Here is a 25,622-nt window from a genome sequence, read left to right on the forward strand (position 1 = left end):
GTTTACACCATACTGTAGTCTGTTGAGTGTGTAATAGCATTATGTCTCAAAAAGCCTCAATTTAAAAATACTTTATTGATAAAAAATGCTAACCGTCATCGGAGCCTTCAGTAAGTCGTAGTAGTGACACCAAAGACCACTGATCACAGATAACTGTGACTATAATAATAATGAAAAGCTTGAAATATTGCAAGAATTACCAAAATGTGATGTAGACATGAAGTGAGCAAATGCCGTTGGAAAAATGATGCCTATAGCCTTGCCACGACCTTCAATTTGTAAGGAAAAAAAAAGAGCAGCGTCTGTGAAGCACAATCAAGTGAAATGCAATAAAATGAGGTCTGCCTGTATAGTGCCTTTTAGGGTAGAAGAATCTTGCCCCCAAATCATAGCTAGCACTGGAAGTACAAATGAAAACACATTTTAGCTAACAGCACCGATTTTAGAAAATAACATGTTTTAATTTTCAGTATTTTTACCACGTGGATAAAGCTCAATGAAGAAAGCATTGGTGTACTTCTTACCACACTGGATGGACAGATTGAAAAATCCTCGTTTTAGATATCAATATAGTCAGTAATGATATTCATTATTAAGCATTTGGCAGTTTAAATGAGCTCTAACTTTATTTTTAAACCTCTCTGTTGGCTGGATCATAATAGACTGTCAGTATCGGGAGGCTGTCTTGAAAAGCATGGAGACCAGCTAGGCAGCAGCACTCCACGCAGTGCCCACCTTTTTATCCCTTCCCACTTGCTGGGCAGCAGAGCTTCAAGCACACTGCTTTCTCCCCAGGCCCAGGGTGGCCTGGCTGCCCTGGGGCCGCCTCCTCTGTGGCAGGCCCTCGTGGAAGCTGCTGCCCTGCCCCCCGGATCAGGTGCAGGGGTCCTCAGCTCACACCCTGGGGATCCTGGTCTGCGAGGTCCCAGGGCTGCCTCCAGGCAGAGCTCCACACCTGAAGCCCCTCCCCACCGAACCGGTAACTTAAGGTCTCCCGACAAAGCCCAAAACCCGATGGCTTCACTGGTGAATTCTATCAAACGTCTAAAGAACTAATACCAATCCTACTCAGACTTTCCTTAAAAGTGGAGAGGAGAGAATTCCTAACTCATTCTGTGAGGCCAGCATCGCCCTGACACTCCGGTCAGGCCCCCTATTTCTTTTTTTTTAACATCTTTATTAGAGTATAATTGCTTTACAATGTTGTGTTAGTTGCTGCTGTATACAAAATGAATCAGCTATACGTACACATATATCCCCATATCCCCTCCCTCTTGCGTCTCCCTCCCGCCCTCCCTATCCCACCCTTCTAGGTGGTCACAGAGCACCGAGCTGATCTCCCTGTGCTATGCGGCTGCTTCCCACTAGCTATCTGTTTTACATTTGGTAGTGTATATATGTCCATGTCACTCTCTCACTTCATCCCAGCATGCCCTTCCCCCTCCCCGTGTCCTCAAGTGCATTCTCTGCGTCTGAGTCTTTATTCCTGTCCTGCCACTAGGTTCTTCAGAACCTTTTTTTTTTTTTAGATTCCATATATATGTGTTAGCATACGGTATTTGTCTTTCTCTTTCTGACTTACTTCACTCTGTATGACAGACTCTAGGTCCATCCACCTCACTACAAATAACTCAATTTCGTTTCTTTTTATGGCTGAGTAATATTCCATTGTATATATCTGCCACACCTTCTTTAAGCATTCATCTGTTGATGGACAGTTAGGTTGCTTCCATGTCCTGGCTATTGTAAACAGTGCTGCAGTGAACATTGTGGTACATGACTCTTTTTGAATTATGTTTTTTTCAGGGTATAGGCCCAGTAGTGGGATTGCTGGGTTGTGTGGTAGTTCTATTTGTAGTTTTTTAAGGAACCTCCATACTGTTCTCCATAGTGGCTGTATCAATTTACATTCCCACCAACAGTGCAAGAGGGTTCCCTTTTCTCCACACCCTCTCCAGCATTTATTGTTTGTAGATTTTTTTTTTTTTTTTTTTGGTACGCAGGCCTGTCACTGTTGTGGCCTCTCCCGTTGCGGAGCACAGCGTACACGCAGGCTCAGCGGCCATGGCCCACGGGCCCAGCCGCTCTGTGGCATGTGGGATCTTCCCGGACCAGGGCACGAACCCGTGTCCCCTGCATCAGCAGGCGGACTCTCAACCACTGCACCACCAGGGGAGCCCTAGAGCTTTTAAATATTCTTATATGAAATAAAAAAATAAAGGCCACTAAAATGAAAGACTGAAAAAGGCCTTCCAGCCTGCAAGACAGAAATAGGGGGCCTATCGTCAAAAAATCTACAAACAGGGCTTCCCTGGTGGCGCAGTGGTTGAGAGTCCGCCTGCCGATGCAGGGGACACGGGTTCGTGCCCCGGTCCGGGAAGATCCCATATGCCGCGGAGCGGCTGGGTCCGTGAGCCATGGCCGCTGAGCCTGCGCGTCTGGAGCCTGTGCTCCGCAACGGGAGAGGCCACAACAGTGAGAGGCCCGCGTACCACAAAAAAAAAAAAAAAAAAAAAAGCTCTAAATATATAATGAAAACGCCCTCCTTCTGTGATTCCAATGGCGATTAGTTGGCGTTGATTTTGCAAATGTCAGAATAATGAATGTTGACGAACACTTTTCTTAATAATAAGTGAAACCTTGCAGTAAAAGGGAACAGGTATAGAGTCGATAGTTACAGTGAGGTCACATTTATAACGTTGGCAACAAACATTTCTATGGTATCAGACTACTGTGACCAACGAAACTTTTTTAAACCCAATCACATGGCACGTGAAGGTACACTTTGTAGAGGGGATCTGCAGGTCGCACTGGAACTCGTCCATGGAACATTTATTGACGAGCTTATTACGGTCCAGGCCCTGGGCTAGGCTCTAGGGTAACAAATAGGAATCAACCCCGGAACTGAGTCCAGTGAGCGCTGTTTATTGGGGCTGTGGAAAAGGTGCAGGGTGACAGGAGGCGGGGAAGGCCCTGGCTCAGGCTCCTGGGAAGCATCAGAAGTGGCTTCTTGGAGGCAAGCATTTGAGCCGAGTCCTGAAGGAAGAGCTCTGATGAAACCCAAAGCCTTCAGACGGTGTCGTGGGGTCTGCGTGGCTGGGCGCGGTTGGGGCAACGGCGGAGAAGCGGCAGGATGGGCAGGCCAGGGGTGACGCTCCCCGAGCCGGGCCGCCTGGGCTGTACTGCGTCCTTTCCCATCCTTCCGGGCGGCATTCGTTCATCCAGGGAGGGGACGGTAGGAGTCCCGTCCACTGCTGGGGATGGGGCGACAGGATCTGTCAGTACTTAAGGGGAAGAACTGATAGAGCTAGTGACTAACTGCTGGTACCTACACGGGAGAGAGTGCTGTTCTGTCTCAGCTCTGGGAGCAGGTCTGGTTTACTCATGTTTACATATTTTGGAGCCTTTTTTTTTTGGATAATTTATATAACGAGCACATAACATTAGATCTTTAACATGCCAGCGTTAGAAAGAAAAAATTCTTACACATTTAACTACTAGAAAAATATAAATATTTATTTTGGAGGTTCTGAATAATTAAAAATAATCAGCGTCCCATAAGTATGATTGTATTAATTAAAGACGAAGTTACTTATGGTTTGTTAAAGTACCTACAATTTGAGAAACCACCCCCTTCCCACTTTTGATTAAAAAACAGATAAAAGTTGCCTTTCATGGAGGTATTTATATATTTTATGATTTGACTACTATATTAAGGAATGGCTTTATGGTAAAATTTTTATCTAAAATTCTACTTTGCAAATAATCAAACTGATAAATTATCCCACTCTTGAGACAGAAATAAGGATGAACTCTTAAATTAATATTTATCCATCCCATGCTTTAAGTAAACAAAAGTATGTTTTAATATTTTTTCACCTCAAATGTTGCCATTTGCTGGGTACATTAAACATATGCTGAAATTAGGTTTCCTTTTAAATCCGGCGGGCAGTCGAAGCTACAGGTTTTGGCTAAACAGCAAAGTCCAAGTTTGGTCAGGGTCTCCTTGTAAAAATTAAAACATCTAATCATTACATCTCATTTTAAATACTACTTCTAAAAATAACACTGTTCATAAAAATAATCCAGAGAATTTTTGTTTGGGTAGAAAATTTGGAAAACATACAACAGTATTAAAAAGAAAATTCTATTTATAATCTCACTTCTAGGATAACTCCTGTTAACATTTCATTATATTTCCTTTGAGATACAGATAAATATTGATATATTTAGATATATAGATATTTTCCCCTCCCTCCCCAGCACCCAACCTCATGGTGGGATCATAGCATTTTCTCATATCACCTTAGAAGCATTTATGCTTCTAACAAGCCCCAGCACTGCTGCCTGGGCTGTCATGAGCTGCAGGCCTGTGGCAGGAACCCTGTGAGCCCATGAATAGCACCTCTGCGCCCCTCTCATCCTCACGGATCAGCAGCATGTAGGTGTCCCTCCATCAGAACTCCATTGATGAGACAAGTACCACCGTCACCTGTGTGCTGTTTAAGACGTACCAATAGGTTACTATGTTCTGATCTGGAGAATAATGGAAAATGCTAATTAATAAAGGCCACAAGAAAATGTTAATTGGCTTTTAAAAATCATCAAAGGCCACAAGGTTCGTGCACTTCCTGAACGAGGCGCTGCCATCCGTCATTTCAGAGCCTCTCACCCAGTCACCCTGACTCTTCTGGATGTTCAGTTTTCCACGTCTGTAAACGTGCATCTAACCTTGGGCTGAAGACGGTAATAACCCAAAAGTAAGTACCGGGCGTTCACAGACGCATCATGAGGTATAATGACTGATTCGTATTCCATTTCTATCGCTTCATCTTTTGAAGTAATATTTCAGTATCCTCTGCAAAGTGCCAAAGAAAAAGCTGCAACTGTCAGCGGTGTACACCCTCAGATGCCTCCGCTGCCTACAACCTGTCCGTTAGACAAGCTACCGCGTTTCATCGCTACCAAGTCAGAGTGGGAGTCCAAGAGCACAGCAGAGCGGACAGAAGGACCAGCTCTGCCCCAAAGAGAGCCCCTGGGGAGCAGGTGAAAAGGCCTGTTTTTAATAGGCCACCTAGTCGTCGTGGCCTCTTGCAAAGGCAGCAGACACAGGATCCAATCATCTGTGCGTCGGTAAACAAACCCGGAGAGATTATGGATCAGGCAGAAATGTTCCGGAACTGGGCGGCCCAGCAGAGTGGCCACTGGACACGGGCTGCTGAGCACTTGAAAAGTGGAGAGTGCAACTGTAAGGAGCTGAGTTTTTAATTTTAAATTTGTATTTTCATCTAGTCATACAGTGAGCGGCTGCTGTATCAATCGGCCAGGTACAGATCACACAAGAGAGAACGAGATTTCATTTAGAAACCTGATCCAGAGGCTGATGGTCGAGAAGCAGGTACCACGATGAGGCCCTTCCAGGACCTCCCTGGGGGCTGGAGACACAGCCCTGGAATTTCGTATCTCAGAGGTTCTTACGCCCAACTGGGCTGGTCATTTATCTTTCCTAAACTGTTTACACCAGCTGATAACACTGGAGAAAAGTATGTTCTGTCTCAGCCAGACTCTGGGGTCCGTGGGAGCTGGTAAAGCAGCCTAACACTTTTTTTTATTGTTGTTGTGGTACGCGGGCCTCTCACTGTTGTGGCCTCTCCCTTGTGGAGCACGGGCTCCGGACGCGCAGGCTCAGCGGCCATAGCTCACGGGCCTAGCCGCTCCGCGGCACATGGGATCTTCCCGGACCAGGGCACGAACCCGTGTCCCCTGCATTGGCAGGCGGACTCTCAATCACTGCGCCACCAGGGAGGCCCCCCTAACACTTTTATATGTAGTTTTTACACACACACAACCATCAGAATACTGTCAGTTACACGTCGAGTTTTGTTTAAACACCAGGATACCTAGGGTATACCTGGGAGCCACCCACCAGAGAATGTTCCTGAACCCAGTGAGGTGGACCCAGCTGCCCTGGGACGTCCCATCTCAAGAGATGAGATGCCGTCTTTTCAGTACCGAGGGGCTGGGGGTCGGTCATGTGCTCTCTGCCTTAGTGGCAGTAGCTTTTAAGTAATCCGATAACTGGGCTTTAAATAGCTATTGAGAAACCAAGCCCTCAAACCCACACGCTTTGATTTCAAAGCCCGTCTGGCGACCTGTAGGAGCTGCGCTGAGTGGGTGCTGCCTCCACCCCCCACCCCTACCCCCCGCCTCACCGAGTGGGCACGTTGGTTTCAGAAAAGAGCTCCATGACCAGAGCAGTTGGCTTTCCCCGTCTGGGCTTCAGTTCCCCATTTAAGAATAAACGGGTTGGGCTTCCCTGATGGTGCAGTGGTTAAGAATCCACTTGCCAATGCAGGGGACACGGGTTCGAGCCCTGGTCTGGGAAGATCCCACATGCCGCGGAGCAACTAAGCCCGTGTGCCACAACTACTGAGCCTGCACTCTAGAGCCCGCGTGCCGCCACTGCTGAAGCCCGCGCACCTAGAGCCCGTGCTCCGCAACAAGAGAAGCCACTGCAATGAGAAGCCCGCACACCGCAACGAAGAGTAGCCTCCGCTCTCCACAACTAGAGAAAGCCTGTGTGCAGCAATTAAGACCCAATGCAGCCAAAAATAAATTAAAAAAAATAATAATAAAGGGGTTGAACTGGGTCAGAGGTTGTGAACTGGGAGAGTCCAGCCTGCAGCTGAGGACTGAGTTAGTTGTTAACACGTAAAGCAGTGTCACTCTGGGCTGCTCACACCGCGGGCCACGCGAAGCTGCTCTCCAGCTGGCGGTGGAGAGGAAGGGACGTTCTGTCCGAGGAAGCAGCCGTGCAGGAGGGCAGGCACCAAGGAAGCCCTAGGGCCCGTCCCTCAGGCCCTGCTGTCTGCAGGATGGCTCGGTCCCCAGGGGCGTGGAGGACTCCCCGCGAGGCTTCTCAGCAGAGCCTTGGCCGGGCCGCGGGTCCCATCATCTCTGTGCGTCTCCCTGTGGCTGCGGGTCTGAGCTGACCTGTAGGCTGGGACCACGTCATCTTCAAGGCACACGGGCACGCAGTAGACACCCAGGCAGAACTCCGGGGTGGCGGGGAGGGGGCGCGATGCGGACACCGTGACAGCCAGCAAGGGCCACCTCCAGGTGGACTGGGGTTTGGGGTTTTTCGGGAGAAGTCACCAGGCATGTCCCATGCCTGTTCCCACCTGTGGGCTGTCTCGCCATCCAGTCCCCAGGCCTCCCCGGCCCCGCTGCCCCCTGGCAGCCTGGCCACTCGTGGGGAGGGAAGCATGCCGGCTGCCAAGAGGGGACACAGAACACGCGACAGGCCGTGGCCACGGGTGCAGCCCAGCAGAGGGACCAGCACCTGGGAGTCGTGCTCTGTGAAGCCTGAGCGAAGTGGGGGCAGGACGCGTGCTGCGAACTCGAGCAGAACCCGAGAGGTGAGTGAGGACCAGTGTCTCCCCGACGGCGGGCGGGGCGGGGCTCTTCCGAGCGCATGCTGTGTGGCCCACACTGCGACAGAGGAGGTGCCCCGGGCACGCCAGGAGCTGTGCCGAGATGGGTCACAGAACGACCAAGAAGGGCCTCCAGAGCCCTCGGTGCTCCTGGACAGGGCAACGTGTGCCAGGCGACGGAGGAGAGCAAGATGGGGTGTGGGGGGAGACCCCGAACCCCTCACCGCAGGCTCGGGGAGGCAGTAGAGGGACAGGCGGCTCCCGGCTCAGCCGGCGGGGGGTGGGCCGTGCGGGCGGGTCTGAGGCCAGCGGATCCTGAGCTCCTCGCTGGGCAAACGATGTGCCTTCGCGTAGAAGGGAGCTGGGAGGAGGGCGGCCGTGGTAATAAGCTCGCTGGCAGGTGTGTTAAAGAGGACACCTTTCTGAAAAAGTCCTATTTTTTTTTTTTTTGGTAAATATTGAATACCATATACAGAAAAGTGCAAGAAAAGTCACTTTTCACAAAGTGACTCCATATAACCAACACCCAATCAGGAACTGGAGCATTACCGGCCCTCCAGGAGTCCCCCCAACTGTCCCATCTCACAGTCCAGACTGCCCTCCTCTGGACGCTGGGTGCCTGTCTGGTCTGGCCCTGCATAGACAGAACTGTGTCCTCCTGTGGTTCCACTGGTGTCTCAACAGAGGCTGTCATCCCTCCTGTTAGAATAACTGATTTACAACGTTGCATTAGTTTCAGGTGTACAGCACAGTGATTCAGTTATACGTATGTATGCATTTTTAAACCTATTCTTTTTCATTACAGTACATTACATGATACTGAATACAGTTCCCTGTGCTATACAGTAGAACCTTGTTTACCTATTTTATGTATAGTAGTGTGTATCTGTTAATCCCAAACTTCTAATTTATCCCTCCCCGTGTTCCCCTTTGGTAACCATGTTTGTTTTCTGTCTGTGAATCTATTTGTTTCGTAAATAAGTTATTTGTGTCATATTCTATTTCTTTAAAATATTTATTTTGGCTGCACCGGATCTTAGTTGCAGTACGTGGGATCTTTGTGGCATGTTTAGTTGTGGCACGTGGGATCTTAGTTGCTGCATGCATGTGGGATCTAGTTCCCCAACCAGGGATCGAACCCGGGCCCCCTGCATTGGGAGCGTGGCATCTTACCCACTGGACCACCAGGAAAGTCCCTATGTCATATTTTAGATTCCACATATAAGTGATATCATATTGGTTTTGTCTTTCTCTTTTTGACTTCCTTCTTTTAGTACAATAATCCATAGGTCCATCCATGTTGCTGCAAATGACATTATTTCTCACTCTTTCCATTGTATATATGTACCCCATCTTCTTTATCCATTCATCTGTTGATGGACACTTTAGGTTGTTTCTGTATATTGGTTATTGTAAATAGTGCTGCTATGAACGTTGGGGTGCATTTATCTTTTTGAATTAGAGCTTTGTCCAGATATCTGCCCAGGAGTGGAATTGCTGATTCATATGGCAATTCTATTTTTAGTTTTTTAAGGAACCTCCATGCTGTTCTCCATAGTGGCTGCACCAATTTACATTCCCACCAACAGTGTAGGAGGGCTCCCTTTTCTCCCCACCCTCTCCAGCATTTGTGGACTTTTTAATAATGGCCATTCTAACCAGTGTGAGGGTGGAACCTCACTGTTGTTTTGATTTGCATTTTTCTAATAATTAGCAATGCTGAGCATCTTTTTATGTGCCTGTTGCCCATCTGTATGTCTTCTTTGGAGAAATGTCTAAGCCTTCTGTCCATTTTTGGATTGGAATGTTTTTTTGTTATTGAGCTGTATGAGCTATTCGTATATTCTGGAAACTAAGCCTTTGTCGGTCACATAGTTTGCCAAGATTTTCTCCCAGTCTGTAGGTTGTCTTTTCGTTTTGTTTATGGTTTCCTTTGCCGTGCAAAAGCTTGCAAGTTTGATTAGGTCCCATTTGTTTATGTTTGCTTTTATTTCTATTCCCTTGGGAAACTGACCTAAGAAAACATTGCTACGATTTATGTCAGAGAACGTTTTGCCTGACATCTCTCCTGTTGTTGGGATAGGGCTGCCCCATGCATCCTAGCGGGTGTCTCAGTGCTAATGTGCACGCATGCTGCTTGTACCAACCAGGAGTGGGCTCGCTGGGGCATGTGCCAGGGCCCGGTAGCTTCGGGCTGCCATCTTAGGAGTCATTTTGCTCTCTTTCCTCATAGCACAAGTTGTTACTTCTTGCCACTTTACCGCCAGGGCTGGACTTCAGCGCATCTCCTCCAGTGTTTGTTTCTCTCACCATGTCGTGTCACCCAGATAACACAGCCTGTGAAACCATGGCTAAGCTCGTTTCAGAGTTTAGTCAGGCTCCAAGGTTTCTGCCTTGAAGGCAGTGGGGGCACTCCTCAAGTTGAGGACACACAGGAGAGGGGGACAGTGTCCTGCCCCAAGGACAGGCAGGAAGGTGGTTTCTGTTACATGCCCTGCAGAGGCCGCATCCGGGGAGTCCAGCTTGGCAGGACGTGGGCCTTCCAGGCCGGGAGGATGCAGCCAGCCTCCCCCTGAGCCACAGTCACAGCCTGGACTCAGCCTCCTCAGCCTCCCCAGCCTGGGGGCACCTGCTCTGGGCAGCAGGTTAATGCCAGCACCCTGAGCATGTGTGGGACTGCACGACCGGCATTCTGGGGTATTTTTAAAATAAATCGTAAGTTAGCCCTTACTCATCCTGTAACATGAATGTTACACCAGAAACTGCTCACCCCGAGGCCTGCTGAGCAAGCCCGGCAGCCCTGTGGGGACAGGCCCTTTTACGATGTGCTAACGAGCAGGGCAGCTGCTTTGTGCTTCAATCCTGAGAGGGAGACATTGAATCCGGACATCAGGCTGGCTGCCCCTGGTGCTGGGGCTCCCCCTCGGGATGACCTTACTGGCCCCAGGTTCAAGGTCAAGGTGTGAGGTCCCCAGAGGCCCGGAGACAGCAGGCGCAGGTCTGCGAAGTAGCCCTGGTGCCCCCCGCCCCCTTCTGCCTTGAGTCTCTACATCCAGCGCCCAGGAGAGGCCATCCCAAGGGAGCCCTGGCCTGGCTTTTACTCCAGGCGTGGCCTTCAGCCCCAGGCTGGCAACTGGCAACGGGAAGTGAGAGCAGCTCAGAGGCCTGCAAGCCCTGAGACCATGGGGCATCCTCGGAGCTGGCCTGGTGGCCCTGGTCAGATGGCATGGCACTGCCCTCTCCTGGGCAGCCATCTGAATAAGCCCGCCAGCTTGGGCCAGTGATTTCTTACAACAGCCAGAGCAGATTTAAAGCAGATTCTTTGTGGAATGAAGGAGAGGACACACAATCACCTGGTCCCCGGCCACACTGGGAGACCCCGAGCCCCTGGGAGCCGGAGGCCGGGGCTCCGAGAGGGCTCTGGCAATTCCTGAAGGCAAAGACAGTGCCTGCACTGTTCTGTCCTCTCTCTCCCGCAATTACGGAACTTCTGCAAGATCAGATCTCTGCTTGGCAGTTGGCACCAGTCTACGGCACCAAAACCCAACAAGGTTTTCTTTTTACTGTTTCTCATGGCATCGTTCAGGATCGGGCTCGCAAAAAGCCAACCTTAATCACTACAGTTTTGCACGTGAATTCAGGCCACGGGCAGGGAGCAGCAGACCTTGTGTTTCCCTCTAAGATGTTCCAGCATTTGTAAGGGTCCCTCACTGTGTTTCAGAATGTCTTCTGTTCTTGCCCTTACGCTTCCGAGTGAATTTAGATAAATGAGACAAATGAATTGAGACTCCAAGGCACTTTGAAACATGCATAGCTTTAAGCAGTCCCTTATGCTTTAGATGTCTTTACCTTCAGGTCTTATTAAAAATGTCCTAATTTCATGAGCCTTCCATAAACTTCTTTTTCTTTCCCACAGAATGATGCAAATGGGTTTGCAAAGCCTCCTTTTCTCAGGTATGTTACTTTCCTCCACCAGGGCCCTCCCCCTTGCTCAGCCTAGGAGAACTGGGCTTGCAGGATCTCAGTTCCCCGACCAGGGACAGAACCGAGGCCCTCGGCAATGAAAGCGTGGAGTGCTAACCACTGGACCGCCAGGGAAGCCCACCGCCCATTACAGAACTGTCCAGAGCTTTAAACATTTCAGACAGAGGGCAGCGTACCTCTCTGCAGTCCTGTGTGGGGTGGGAAGGTGGTGGTGGGAGAGCCTTCTAGGACAGCGGCTGCATTATTAAGTGCCAAACGCAACATGAGGCCAGGGGAACTCCCTTCTGGATCAGGGCAGATGCTGGGCAGGCCCTCCAGGCCCCGCTTCCAGAGGACCCCCAGGCCTGAGGCCTTTCTCACTGCAGCCAAAACGAAACAATTAGCAGCTTATAATGGGCGCATGGAGAGAACTGTCACAGAACAAAACTTTCATGTTCAGAAAATGTCTGGGATTTATATAAGCTATATAATTTTACAGAACAAGAGCAAGAGTTATTAGCTCTTTTTCTGAACCAAATCCCTGTCTTACAATTTTTTTCTCCCCCCGCCTCCCCAGCAGAGAAAATCCCTTTGCTACTGTGAAACTCCGACCAACAGTGACAAATGATCGCTCAGCACCAGTCATTCGATGAAAAGGTGGCCCCAGATTCTTCTGGTTCCCCGTTCGGTTCTCGCTTGGGAAATGATAGGTATACGTTTGTGATAAGTGCTGTCCTGTTGTAAAGCTTCACCGGAGGGTGCCTGATTTTACATGTATTCCACTCGAGCAAATCAGTGCATTTTCTAATTTAACGTAGCTGGGTTTACATATTTCTGTCTTCAAGGTAACTACATCATAGTTTAGATACAACTCAATCATTTAAAGTATTTTCTTCCTATTCTGTTCAAGAACTGTAAATTTTCAAGAACTGTAAATTTGGTTCCAATCCTATTGTTATCATTTTCTTTTAATATTCTATGATTTTTTTTTAATAGCCAGAATAAGGGATAGTTGATGCTTCTGTGACTGGCTTTCTGCACCTGAACGCAGATAAGATCACAGTTTTATTTTATGAAGCATGTGCTCTTAAATAGCATTACGATGTTTAAAGAAATCACTGTGTAGATTTGCATCCCAGCATGCAAATAACCTTAAGCAATATAAATTATGAGAATATTGTATAAAATTTAACTTTTTAACTTAAAAACTTCTAAATGTTTGCTTAAGTCAAATGCAGCCCTACCCAAGATGAAGCATCCCGCAAGTTCTCGTGATTTAGACACAGCGCTAAGAGCAGTGAGAATTCTCCTATCACAGCCATGATACTAGCACTTGAATACTTTCTAAGAGGTACTGAATTCGGCGTTCTGAGTTACCAACTGGGATACCAATGAAAACATGCCAGGCCATGCCACATGCGGGCCTGGCTCACAGAGTAATAACACATGCATCTGGGGACTCCGCACGTAGAAACCCAGGCTCCTCTCACTAAGCTAGTTGACCAAAGCTGCCTCCATCACTGATTTACTCTGAAACCTGTTGGGGTGCAAGTTTCTCCACTTTTCAGTCAGGTGCTGAAACTGCAAACAGCACTGCTGAAGCCAGGAGGACCTCTGGGAGCCGGGGGAGGGTAGCGGGAGGCTGCACCTCGGCTGAGCCCCACGCCGGCATACCCGGAACCTGGGCTTCTGCAGCGGCGCGGCAAGGCAGAGCCAGTGGCAGGGTTTATCTCTGGCTGTCAGGGACTACGCCCAATTTGGAGGAGTGGGGAGTGGTGATGAAAACTCACACACAGGCCATCCACTGTATGGGGGCAGTGGAGGGGGGCTTGTTGCTGACCACAGCTTTTGGCTTTGCCATGAATATTATTTTTCTATAAGCTTGAAATTGGTCAAGGTCAAATGCAGGTAAACCAGTGTAAGCGTGTGACGCTTTGGGTTCTTGGTCCTGTCTTCCTCCTGGCTGGTTGGCTATGACCGCTTGGTGGTGGGGGTCTGGGACTATGTGAGGGCTCCCAGGACCCGCAGGCTAAGGGCCTCTGTCAAGCAGCACACTTGTCTTTTGAGAGCAGACCCTTCCACCAGCGAAGAAAACACAATCAAATTAGTCACATGGCCCATTGCTCCTCTCACTGTTTAACAAGAGTAGGGTTCAGAAGCCCTTTATTTTCAACAGTGTGGAGGGAGTGAGGTGTAGAGACTTGTTAATTAAGGGAAAAAGGACAGGGGGTGTCAGACCGTGGCCCCGGCCCCCAGAGCTCTGCTGCTGGGGGTCTTCTGGTTACAGGGATGGCACAGGTCCTGGGATTATCAGACGCCACTTGCAGGCCCACCTGGCTCACCCAGACCCTCTACACCTCCACAGAAGGGACGACAGCCGTCACTTACCTGCGTCACACAGCACGGGAGGCCTTGCCTTAGGTCCTGGGCACTGGGGTGCGTGCTCTGTAAATGTCAAGGTATTAGGTTTCATTATAATAATACAAACTTGAAAACAAGCACAGTTTTTGAGCTGTAAATGCCTAATGAGGAATAACAGAAGGTCGGTGTGAACTGGATAATGTTGAAGCTGAGTTAGGAGAGGTAACGCTCTTCTCTATTTTGTATATGTTTGAAATTTTCATAACAAAACTTGATTTCTGTAAGTGGCAGATTTCTGTAAGTGACAGTGTGCACTGAATAAGCGAAACCAGGTGAACAACGGTATGGATCTCATTTATTTAAAGCAGTATGTCTCACCTTTCCCAAACTGAAGACTGCAAAAAATAAAAGCAGTGCCTTACTGAGCTGTTGTTGACCTGGGAGCCGTTCGCGGCCACACTCCCTGTGGCTCCCGCGCCCAGTCCACCCACCTCCCTTTACAAAACAGTCCTGAAGCTGAATCCCATGAAGCTATTGTACACGACATTTACATTAGAAAAAGAGAGCTGGGTGTGGGGAAGCCAGGTGTGCTGTTCCCTTTAAGTAAAGTTTGCTCCACAGTTGGGGCATCTTCGCTTCCTCAAGGCAAAACAGCAGATGAACCCAAAGGGGAACAAGACGATGGCCAAGAAGATGCCCAGGAAGGTGAAGGAGTCCTCCAGAACCCCGACCCTGCGGAGAGAGAGGGGGCACGCGGGTTAGGGCCCTCGCAGACCCAAGGCCTGCCAGCCCAGCGGACCCCTGTCCCCAAGGCGCCCTCCACCCACGTCCGCAAGCCTAGGCGCCTCCAGAGCTGGGGCGCTGGTCGTGGAGGGGACGGCCAGCTGCCACCGGTGGCTGCACAGAAAACGTGAAGAGGAGAGAAGAGCCGCTTGGGAGGCACCAGCACCTACTGATAAAGGCAAGAACATCCGGCTGCCATATAACCTGCCACATGTTTTCTCTTACAAAATGAGGAACAAGAGACAAATGCTGGTTTCTATAAAAATTCTTATGTCTCTGAGAACAAAACCAAGAAACCCAAATCACTTTAGGATATTTTTTTCCCAGCGTTGAAAAGTTTTAGACTTATTTTCCCATTCCCTACAGGGAAATTCCGAAAATAGTGACAGAGTTTGGATTTTGTGTGATTTTTATTGGTTTCGGTGGGGGGGAGCAGATTCTAGTGAAAGACTAAAAGCAGCCATGTTCACACTATGTTCACACCATGTCACTTATCTTGAGAAATTTAATCTCAAAGCTTCCTCTTCGGAAGAAGTCATGATAACCTTCAACGTGCACAGTACATAATCCCTGGGACCACTAGGGGTCATCCCCGCACTGTGTGCCCATGAGGGCTCCACCCCGGGTCTCGGGTCCTTTTCAAAGGCCCCGAAGGGGGGAAGCAGGAGCCATGTGCTCAGCTCCTCGGGTGACGCCCGCCCCCCAGAAGCGTGTCTCGCAGGCCCCGCAGGCCCCGCCCCACGCCAGCTGCAGTGCAGAACCAGTGCCCCGCCCTCGGGACCCCAGCCTGTCCCCCAACGCACACACCAAGGTCCTTGGGCTTCCTGAAGCCACCTTATTGTCCTCAAACACAGTAAGGATCCTTTATGCCCACGACCCTCCTCTGGCTGCCTGTGTGGAGAGGAAGGTTCAGCCCAACCAACAAGCGTGGGCGGCGGCAGGGGGGGCGGGCGAACAGGGCTGTGGGGGCCCAGCGAGGGGCAGCTCAGCCGGGACACCGACTCCAAGCCCTGCCCCAGAGAAGAGCACGCGGTGGACACACCACTCCCGCAGCACCTCCCAGCGGGCCTGGCCACTGGAAGCCCTGGGAACACTGCAGAGAGACCAAGGGCAGGAGGGTCTTGGGGACCTGCCTCACGCCCCGAGTTAGTTGAGGAAAGGCTCTGAGCAGCCCTGCAGCGGAGACACCTGCTGAGCCCAGGCTCACGGACGCCGCCCACAGGCCAGGCCCGCCCCAAGGGAAAGCACATCAGCTGGCCAGCATCTGTCAGCAGGGCCGCCATTTCCGGCACAGACAGTACAACACAGGCTGTCGGGTCACCACGCTGTGCCCCGTACCCGCCCAGACCCCACCTGCCCCAGCTTCGAGGCCCTCTCAGACTGGGTGGCAGAAGAACGTGCTGAGAGAGCACCCGAGGCCACGCGGCCGAAGTAGGGAGCGGGGGCTTCCAGAAGGCCCTGAACCACCACCCGTGGCTCCACACAAAGGAGGCCATGACAGGCTGCCCCGGGCCCAGAACACGCTTGCTCTGTGCAGTCGCTGCTGACAGCTCCTACACCTACTGGTACTAATCAGGCCACCTGAGAATAACTGGAGGCGGCCAGACGGCCTTGGACCACTCGGGGAGCCATGGCCCCAACTCCCTGCTTCCTCCAGGCACCGAACCAGGTTCCACCTACAGCTGAAATCCCCAGACTCACACCGGTTTGTACGTTCGGTTAGAACGTCCAAGGGAGGAGAAGCACAGGACAGAGTTGAACTAGGCCTCACAGCTGTGTCACCTGCACCAGCTGAGAACCTTCTGAGCCACCAGGGTGCCTCGTGTCCCCTCCAGGGGCCACTGAGGCCCGAGAAGAGTGATTACCAGGTGCTCCGTACTCTCTCACTTAAGGATCAAGGCTGTTCAGAGGCAGAGCTTAGAACCCAGGGTGTCCACTCAAAGGCTCCAGGAGGCGGCTAGGGCCAGGCGGGGTCCTGCCCTGCTGCGAGGGCACCCAGCGCCCCCTGGCTGGAGAAGCCCTCCGAGTGGTGGCCATCTCCCCACAGTGGAGGAGCGGGGCTCGCCCTGGGCTGCCTCGTGCCCACGCCCACGTGAACTGGCCCGTCTGCGACTTGTTCCTGTCCTCTGGGGTCAGGGGTCAAACAGCAACAGCCCCCCATCTGCCTCTTCCCTAATTCTCCACCCAGACCCTGGTCCACACTGTCTAAAGCTAGAGGAAGCCCAGGAGGGCTGGTCACCCTCATCCGGGCCCTCCCCACCATGAGGCCAGTGGACTGGCCCCGCGTAAGCACAGCTTCCCAGCAGCAGTCAGACCAGCCGGGGGAGGCCCGGCACCCCAGGCAGGAGGAACACGCTCCCTCTTTCCACAAACCTGCAGTGCTTTCTGTCCAGATCCATCACTCACTCAAGACAGAGCAAAGCAGGCAGCTTGGGCCTCCCCTTTCCAACACCCTCAGTCAGGAGTCCGGGTTTGATGGGATGAGACCCCACGCCCTCTCCCCCGTTCACCTCCAGCCCACCCCAAGAAGGCGGCAGAGCCAGGCCGTTTCCCTTCAGCAGCCAGGGAGGTGGGCAGAATCCGGGCCCTGCTAGCAGGTCTGCTCCACACTCAGACCTTCCATGAAGAACCACGGCCCGACCCGCCAACGTGGCTTCCCAGCCCAAGGGACCTGCTACCCGCATCGCAGTCCACACCTCTTACCCACAATTCCAAATGCCAAAAGCTCTGAACGCAGAACTTTTTTATAAGTTTGTAACAAACCCAGCTGGCAGCCACATGTGACCTGAACTGATGTGTGGCCATTTATAGTCTTCATTTGTCCCCTTAATGGGAATATTTGTGTCTTGCTGCAGAAATGTTAATATTTGACCATGGGTACTGCCCAAACCTCAAAAGCAGTGCTAGCATGATTTACTGTTTTTAAAAATCCAAAATCTTCTGAACTGAGAACACTACCTGGTCTGTAGACCAGTCCTGACGCAGCAACAGCAGGCTGCAGAGCAAACCTGTCCCTCTGGGGCCACGTAGGAGGGAGGGGACCCCCTGCCCGTCCTGCCAGCCTCTCCTAAGTGGCGTGGCCTCTCTTTCTCTCCAAGCCCCTCAAAAGCCCTCACCGTTTCAGAGTGAGCTTCATCTCTTCATCCACTGGCTCAGAATCCAAACTGAGCAAGCGGCCTCGGCGGCGGGTTAAAAGGCCCCTCCCCCATTCCTGAGAAACGGGGGTGGGGAGGATGCGGAAACTGGAGAAACCTGGGAACTGATTCTGAAAACACTTCCTTAAGGGACTGTGACCTTACGGGGAGAGTGGTCACTCGATTCCACTGACACCCATCTGCTCAGGGAGCTGGGCTGGGTGGGGCCCCAGGACGAGCGCGGCGGAGACCCTGCAACACACACGTCCCATCCCATCCTCACCACCCCCCGTTTCCTCACAGCGTCCTCCCCGTCCCATCGCGTCCCCCTTACACGAAGCTGGAGCCCGGAGCCTTGTTCAGGCAGCGAGTGGCCTGGCTGGGAACAATCCAGACCCCAGCCCAGGGCCTCCCTACCCTCTGAGCCCCCCCAGTTAGTGCCACCACTGCTCCCAGCACAAGGCCTCAGGTCAGGATCTGCCGCAGAACCACCCCAGACAAGCCGGGAGAGGGGAGCAGAGGGCTTCGTGCAGGTGGCCACGAGCCTGCGGACAGGCAGGGGTGGGGCATGATGCCCCACAGCACCTGGCCAGCCCCCTCCAGAGACCAGGTCATACCTCGCCCCCAGCTGTCCCAGGGTCCCACGGGGGCAGGGAGCCGCCGGCCACTCCAGGGGCGCTTCTGAGCAAGCCTGCGGCCGGGTAGCCCAGAGCCTCCCCAAGCAGAACAAATGCTGAGGGAGGGCCTGCAAGGTGGCAAGGCCTGCCTGGGGCTCCCGGGGCTCCCCGGACCCCAGGCTCAGTCCAGGCACAGCTAGACAGAGAGGCCCTGAGCACTCCCAGGCCCCCACGGTCCGCACGCCCTGCCCGCGGCAGCCCGGGAGCCGGGGCCGGCTCATCAGTGCTTGGGCCGGGGAGAGCCCGCTCCCAGGGGCGAGGCCGGAGCCCCAGCCTCATCACTGTCCTGATCTCTGGGCAGCACCTGATCTCCACAGCTGTTCCTTGAGCCGGTCTTGGCTTCCAAGACCCCAGCCGTTCCTGGATTCCCTCCTGCCTCTTTGGTCACCCCCAAGACCGGACGCCCAGCTGGGAGCCGGGTACAGCCAGGCCCCACGCCTCGACGTGCCTTCCAGCCTCCGACCCACGCTGCCCAGCGCCCTCTGCACAGGCCCTCCCACTGCAGCCCCGGGCCCCCAGACTCGAGGTGGCCTCATCCAGGGACAGCCCACGCCCCAGAGGAGGACAGCTTCAGAGAGACCCGAGGCCTGGCCGAAGCCCCACCAGCCAAGGCGGTGCTCAGTCCACAGGGGCCGCAGGTGGGCAGGGGTGGGGTGAGGCTCATGCTGTCTGCAAGGGTAGAAAGAAATGCTCTCATAGCGCCTAAACAGAGAAGATGGGGTCAGGCTGCTTAAGGGAAAGCTCAGACGGTGGCAAAGTGACAAGTGGCACAGGCCTCTGACGCCAGGCCTCACTCAGAGGGAATCACAGACGTGTGACTTCGGCAAACTCCTGCCAAGCTCCCAGGGAGGGACGGAGCCTGGCAGGCTGGCTGGGAAGGAAGGAAGTGTGGTCACATGAGAAGCCGCCTGTCTCCCAACCCTATGACGCTGGACAGGGGCCACACCGGCTGTCCCCAGGGACTAGGCACCCTCTCCCCAAACCACCGCGGAGCTTCCTTGGAAGCACCCGGCCTTCCCCTGCTTCCTGCTGCCCACCTCCCCGGGCCCCCGGCCCACTCCGGCACCAGAGGGCACTGCAGGCAGGGGACCGGGACACCCCTGTGTAAGAGCCCAAGCGCCGGGAGGGCCCTAACCGCCGGCATCTGTCCTCAAGCTGACAGAAGGGCCCATGGAGGACACGCCTTGGAGGGCGTCAGAGTGTGTGCTCCCAACCCGGGCCCCCAAACTTGTTCTCAGAGCACCTGCTCCCCACTGCTGCGCCCACCACCCAGAGGCCGGGAGGCCAGCGATCCCGACAGAAGGGAAGAAACTTGTTCCGGTGCAGGCGCCCTCCCTCAGCCTTAGAGCAGCCCTGAGCCCAAGCCCCTCCTCAGAAGAGCAGAGAGATGGTGACCCACATTCTGCACTTTGGGGGCTGAGGGCAGAAGCCGGGGCCTCCACTGTGACCGCTCCCACCCCAGGGAAAGGGAGGGATCAGGGGAAATGCTCCCCGTCCTGCAGCAGCCTGGAAGCTCACAACCCTGGGGGATCCGTGCCCGTAAACTCCACTGCTGGTCTCCCCTCCCCCACGCTCAGGGCCTTGGGCCAGCAAGAGCCTTGGACCATCCCATCAGACACCCCATCTCCCAGATGGGGAAACGGGCCCAGCTGGCAGCTGGCAAGGCCAGGATCGGAGCCCAGCTCGTCTGGCAGGCTGGGCCCTGCGGGGAGACGCTGAAACCCCAGCCAGAGGGCTCTGCTCCAGGTGCGGCGCCTCCTCAGCTGCCAGCCTGAAACCCCTCCTTACACTTAGGATATTGCTCGGAACCCCTCCCGCCCAGAAACAGGCCCTTGGAATCGCCCAGCTAGGCTCCTTGGGGACAGAAGGGCCGTGCACACAGCAAGGCTCTGGGCACCCTGAACCAGCCTCAAAGCCAAGCACAGCGGGTTTCCCGTCGCCCACCTCTCTGTGCAACTTTCCAAAAGGATTCCCAATGGCTCTCTCTGCAACGGACCAGCCTCCCAGACCGTGCCCCCCATCTCCAAGCCCACCCACATGCCCCCAACCCCAAGAACTCTGCCGCCCACAGGTGCCCAGTGCAGGGTGCAGAGAGCTCCTCTCCGGAGGCAGCCAGTTGTCTCCCCTCCCCCTTCACATTCTCCAAAGGCTAGAGTATCACCAGATGTGTCCGAAAAGAGACCTGCTTAGGGTTTGCATATCAAGGTCCACCTGGCCGGCACGCAACCCAGAGGGCTCTCCCCTGCCCACAACCCCTTTAGTAAACTCACAGTTGGTTTCGCGGGTCCAGCCTCCTGCCCCCACTTCCGGACGTTCCCCCTCTTCCCAGGCCCTTGTCTCCCCACACAATTGACCCTTGTGACTCAAACTGTTAACTTCCCTTCGACTCCACTCTGGGCATCCCTGATACGCTTTTGAAATTAAGCTTAAGTGTAAGCCACGGCTTCTCAGTTCCACCTCACGAACTCCAACTTCCTCCAGCACCCACCTCCCCACCCAGGCTGAAAGCCCAGTCCTTGCCAAGTCTGCCCTGACTTTCTAAATTGTCCATGCAGTCGAATTCACCAAGAGAAAGAACCAAATCTTATCTGAATTTGAATCCTCAAGACCCACACAGAACAAGCATATAATAGCTGCTTCTCAGGCCCTACAAAAACAGAAAATTCTGGAGGCTCAAGGTTGAGAATCTGAAATATCGCTCCCACCCCAAAGAACCTCGGCGTTGCTGCCCTTATGCAGGTAAGGGCCCTGATGGCATGAAGCAGCCCTGACAGCGGCCGCTCCCCTGGCCCCCTGGCCTTCCAGCTCCTCCAACACGGGCCACCTGAGTCAGGGCTCTCCTGCCCACGCACTTCAAACTGACCCTCCCAGGAGAAGAGAACCTTCTGCCACCTTCAAGAACCAACCGCAGAGCAAACTTGCAGCTCCCAGAATCGGAGATAAGAGGCTGCCAGTCCAACTGCTACCATTTCTTCATCCCACCCACTCGGGACTCAATGGCCACCAAAGCACGTAACTCCCCCAGGAAAGAGAACCCAGCTCCCTCTGCCCCATGAAAGGTGCGTGGACCCAAGGACCACTGAACCCATTCTCTCCCATACCCCAGTGAGCAGCCTGTCCCAAGACTGACCGTGTCTCCAAACGATCCTGGTTTTATGAGTTTCAGTAAGTGTGTTCTTAGAGATTTCTGGGGCCCCCAGGCCCGTGACATACCTGCAGACAGGGCAGCCTCCAACGACAACGATGGAATTGGCAGGGTACCGGGTGACATTTCGGCTGTGGATGCTGTAGACCCTGGGGTGGTGCGTGGGTAACCCTGTGGGCAGGAAAGCACATCAGAAGGGGACAGGCAGGAAAACGCGGGGAGTCAGAGATCTACTTCTCCTGCCCTTCCCCACTCCCCACCAAAAACTCGCATCCTTTTCAAAATCAAGACAACAGCGTCCACTAAGTACCTACTATGGGTTTTATCAGGTGTTAACTTGCAGACAGCTTCTCGTTAATAAAGTTAATTTGCAGGGAGATAATGATGCTTCCCGGGAAGGGCGAGCCGGGCGCGCGCGACCGCGCAGGTGGGCTGAGGGCCCTCGGGCGACACCCAGACTCGGGGTCCCGACATCAGGTTCGCCGAGCGGAGACTGCCCACCACCGGGTCTCCCCTCGGCCGCGCCCCTGCCGCGTCCGGAGAAAAGTTGGTTTCGGGGTTAAAGGTCGCCACAGAACTCCGCCCAAAGTTTGCTCCCGGGGCCCCGGGCCCCGCCCGCTCGGCCAGCTCCAGTCCCGGGACGACCCCCACCCCGCTCCCCGGGCCCCGGGCCCACCTGTGACGAGGTAGGGGTAGGGCGGCGGCGGGGCGGCGGCGGGGATGGCGCCGTAGCCGTGCGGGCCGCACGCGAAGTCGCCCTGGCCGGCCTCCAGGTTGTAGGCGGGCGGCCGCTCCTGCAGCAGGGGCTTGTGGTCCATGGCGGGCGGCGCCCACCGCGCCCGGCCCGGCTCCCGCTCGCGCTCTGACTCCGCTCCGACTCGGACTCGCGGGGACGCCCGGACGCCCGGCGGCGGGCCCCGCTCCTCGCGGGCGGCGGCGGCGGCGGTGGCGGCGGTGGGGCTGGGCCCCCTGGAGGCGGGTGCCGCGGGCTTCCCCCCGCGCCTCCCCCCGCCGGTCACAAGACCCGGGTCACGTGGCGCGGCTCCCGCGGGGGGGTGGGGCGGGGCGGGGCCGGCGGCGTCTTAAAGGAGCCGCGCCCGCTCTCAGCCGCCCCGCGGGCCTCCAGTCCGGGCGTCCCCACCCGGCATCCGCGACCCCAGACCTCACACAGCGAGGAGAGCCCCCGCCCCCACGCCGACCCAGAGACGCCGCACTAGGGGCGTGACCTTATGGCCTGTAGACCTGTCCCTCCCGGCGCTCCTGGCCCGCTGGGCCTCGGGGGCCCGAGCCCACCCACCACTGAGGAGGGCTGAGGCCTGGGGGGCAGGGGCGGCCCGGAGGAGGTGCTTGGCCGGACAAATCCCCAGGCCGCCCCCTGGTTGTCACCGCCCCGGACAGAGGGGCCGGGGCCTCCGCATTCTGAGAGACCCTGTGAATCGTGCCTGCTTGTGCTCAGTTGGCGTTCAATTCCTCGGTTTTCTTTTTGACAAACTAAATTCGGTAATTTATAGGGGTTGTGGCCACTGATTACAAATTAACTCCCCTGTTGGGAATAAACCCTAAATATCGGGCACCGCTGTGTGGCAGGTTCTGTCCCACTGTTGCTCCTCGGTTCGGTAATCTTCACGGCAACCCAAGGAAGTACTGACCCCTGGTCCACAGTCCGGAGACGGCTCCGAAGAGGGGAGTGACCTAGACTGTACCACCAAGGCCGCTCAGTCCCACGCCCTCACGGAAGCACTATGTCACATGCTAAGAGCTTAATGGTTTTGTAATAAAACTTTAAACAAACGTGTGAGCTTCAGGCCCTGACACCCTGTAGCTCCCCTGCACCCCTCCCGGGCCTTCTGCAGTGTTTGGGGTTTCCCAGCCTTTCTCACGTGACCCGCACTTTGATCTAGCTCGGGGACAACTCTCAGACCCCGCCTCATTTTTAATTTCTCTTAAGAGACCATCGAGATTCTTTATCGCAAGTGTAGCCCAACAATCCGGTGGGAAGGGAGGAGGGGCGGCTGGGTAAGGGCCTGGCTGGCACTGGTGGGGGAGAGCCAGGTCCAGCATGGAGGCTGGCCCCGAGTGGCCAAGGACTTCCGGCCAGCAGAGGTCCTGTCTACGGTGGGGAGGCCCTGCACTCCAAGGGGCAGCTGTGAGCTCTGACCAACCACAGGGTGAGAGCAGCCAAAATCAAGACCGCGCCCCCCCCCGCCCTAGGGAAAACTGGGGCACGACCCCAAGCCTCACCAAGGAGCGAGGAAAAGTGGGCTCGGGGCAGGCCTCCTAAGATTCGTCAGCTGTGGACACTCCTGCGGGACCCCCATCCTTCCCCGCCTACCCCTCAGCCTTTCCTATCTGACTCAAGTTAAGTTGGCAGATGTCTTCAATTTCATGGTTAATTTTCCCTTCCTCACGTGTCTGTGTTTACAGAACAAACTCCGAAGAACCCATAGCCTCAGGCTCCCTTCTCGTCCAATAATAGATTTTCGCCCCCAGCAGTTACCCCCCCCCCCGCTTGGAAATGTCTCAGTGAATGACAGGATGTGGGACTTCCCAACAAAGCAGGCCCCTCCCTGTCATTCCTTCATTGAGCCGAGGGTGACCGGCTCGCCAAGCTTCCCCCAAGCAAGGCCTGAGGGGAACAAAGATAACTGGCCACGGAAAAGGAGCGGTCCAGTAGGAAGCCTCACTACAGCAGTGCAGCAATCGAGGCTTGAGGGGGGAGAGTTGGAGGTGCCTCTGAACGCTGGGTGCCCCGGGAGTGCCCCCACCTGAAAGTATGGCCAGCAGTGACTGGTCCCGAGGGACCAGGGGACGAGCATTCCAGGCAGAGTGAACTGCGGTCCCAGAGAGCAGCAGCCCACTACCTGCCGAGACTCTAGGTCACCTGGTGCGGCCGGAGCCCTGCGAGGGGGCTGAACCGCTGGGAGTTGAAACAGAAGTAGGAGCATCAGATCTCCTATTAGAAAAATGACTTCGGCAGCAGCGTGAAGGGTGAGAGGCGCAGGGGGATCAACGAGGAGGGACAGCTGCAGGGACAGGGAGGAGAGGCCAGGTGCGTGAGGTGGAGAGCCCGCTAAGGCCTGGCGACCGCCTGGCTGGATATGGGAGACTCAGGACGCTAGGGTCTCGGGCTCAGGTGACAGTGGTGCCAGGACCTGGATGCGGATCGGGAGGAGCCAACAGGAGGGGGCGGGGCGGGTGGGGAGGCTGAGCGGCCCGGGTGGACCCAGAACGCGCACATCCTGAAGCAACACTTAACCAAAGGAAAGCGTATGCATCCGCGAAGCACTAGCCTTCGGGTAAAGACCTGCGCCGTCTCAGTGGCAGTTCACCCACAAGTATTTTGGAGCAGACACTCTGCCCCAGGAGGCAACAAAACTGGCGACATCCGCCTTGTGGAGCTGACACTCCAATGGGGTGGGGCCGGTGCTGCGAAGTCGGCGGGGGGTGGGGGGGTGCAGAATGAGCAGGTCAAGGGCATAGGGAGTGAGGCAGGCAAGGCGGTGCAGTGAGTGGTGTGTGATTTTACTTTGCTGTTCAGAGAGGCTGGTCCAGTAGGTGGGCAGAGTCTGGAAGGAGGTCGGAGAGCCAGCCGTGAGGAGGCCGGAAGGACCAGCTTTTGCGTGTTTGCCAGTTTGCTGGTGTTTTAAGGGAAAGGGGAAGTAACAGCACAGTTTGTAAGTTGGTGGGAACAATTGGATGCAGACGAGGGGGGTGTGGGAGAAAGAGGGGGGGAGGAGGAAAAAGGATGTGGGGTCCCTGGCAGAGTCCCAGACGAGCCACTCACAGAAGCGGGAGGTGGAGCATGTGGGCACTCGCGCAGGTGGGCAGGAGGAGGGAGGGGACGCTGGCTCCGATTGCTTCTGTTTTCTATATGAAACAGGAAGCAAGTCCAGCCTCCGGGAGTAACCTCACCTCCAAGCTACTTCCTATCTCAGTTCATCCTTGGGGCCATCCTGAGAAGTAGTCACCAACAGCCCCCAATCGCTTGACGGGGAAACCCAGGCACACAGAGGTTCCGTGACTTTTCCGCCGTCTCCCGGCCACAGAAGGTGGATCTCTGGATCCCTGATCCAGCACAGGTGACCCTAACGATCCCGGCACGTGGCCTCCATGGCAAATGCATGAG

The 25,622-nt window shown here is 54.5% G+C and overlaps 2 protein-coding genes and 1 long non-coding RNA gene across 12 annotated transcripts in view; 1 reads left to right on the forward strand and 2 right to left on the reverse strand.

Moving 5' to 3' along the window:
• BAIAP2L1 (BAR/IMD domain containing adaptor protein 2 like 1) overlaps positions 1–14,262 on the forward strand; it is an 89,478-nt gene extending 75,216 nt beyond the window's left edge. For all 7 annotated transcript variants that reach the window (XM_060123764.1, XM_060123766.1, XM_060123768.1 and 4 more), the window contains 2 exons: positions 11,350–11,387; positions 11,974–14,262. In XM_060123764.1, coding sequence (XP_059979747.1) covers positions 11,350–11,387; positions 11,974–12,049 — 114 coding nt within the window. In that variant the 3' untranslated portion in view covers positions 12,050–14,262. The remainder of the gene's footprint in view (positions 1–11,349; positions 11,388–11,973) is intronic.
• LOC132505612 (uncharacterized) lies at positions 2,906–7,953 on the reverse strand. Of its 4 annotated transcripts, none has more exons than XR_009535467.1 (3): positions 4,306–7,953; positions 3,880–4,002; positions 2,906–3,254 (listed from the first exon to the last, which is right to left on the reverse strand). It is a non-coding gene; the product is annotated as an uncharacterized LOC132505612 (long non-coding RNA). The 4 variants fall into 4 exon arrangements; XR_009535468.1 differs by having other exon boundaries at positions 3,880–4,005; XR_009535469.1 differs by having other exon boundaries at positions 4,406–7,948.
• Positions 14,096–22,454, reverse strand: BRI3 (brain protein I3). Its single transcript, XM_060123770.1, has 3 exons — positions 22,173–22,454; positions 21,565–21,667; positions 14,096–14,489 (listed from the first exon to the last, which is right to left on the reverse strand). The coding sequence occupies exons 1-3, from the start codon at positions 22,312–22,314 to the stop codon at positions 14,357–14,359; spliced, it is 378 nt and encodes a 125-aa protein (XP_059979753.1). The 5' UTR covers positions 22,315–22,454; the 3' UTR covers positions 14,096–14,356.
• Between the last annotated feature and the right edge of the window lie 3,168 nt (positions 22,455–25,622).

Source organism: Lagenorhynchus albirostris, chromosome 15 (assembly GCF_949774975.1).
Source record: "Lagenorhynchus albirostris chromosome 15, mLagAlb1.1, whole genome shotgun sequence".
NCBI lineage: Eukaryota > Metazoa > Chordata > Mammalia > Artiodactyla > Delphinidae > Lagenorhynchus > Lagenorhynchus albirostris.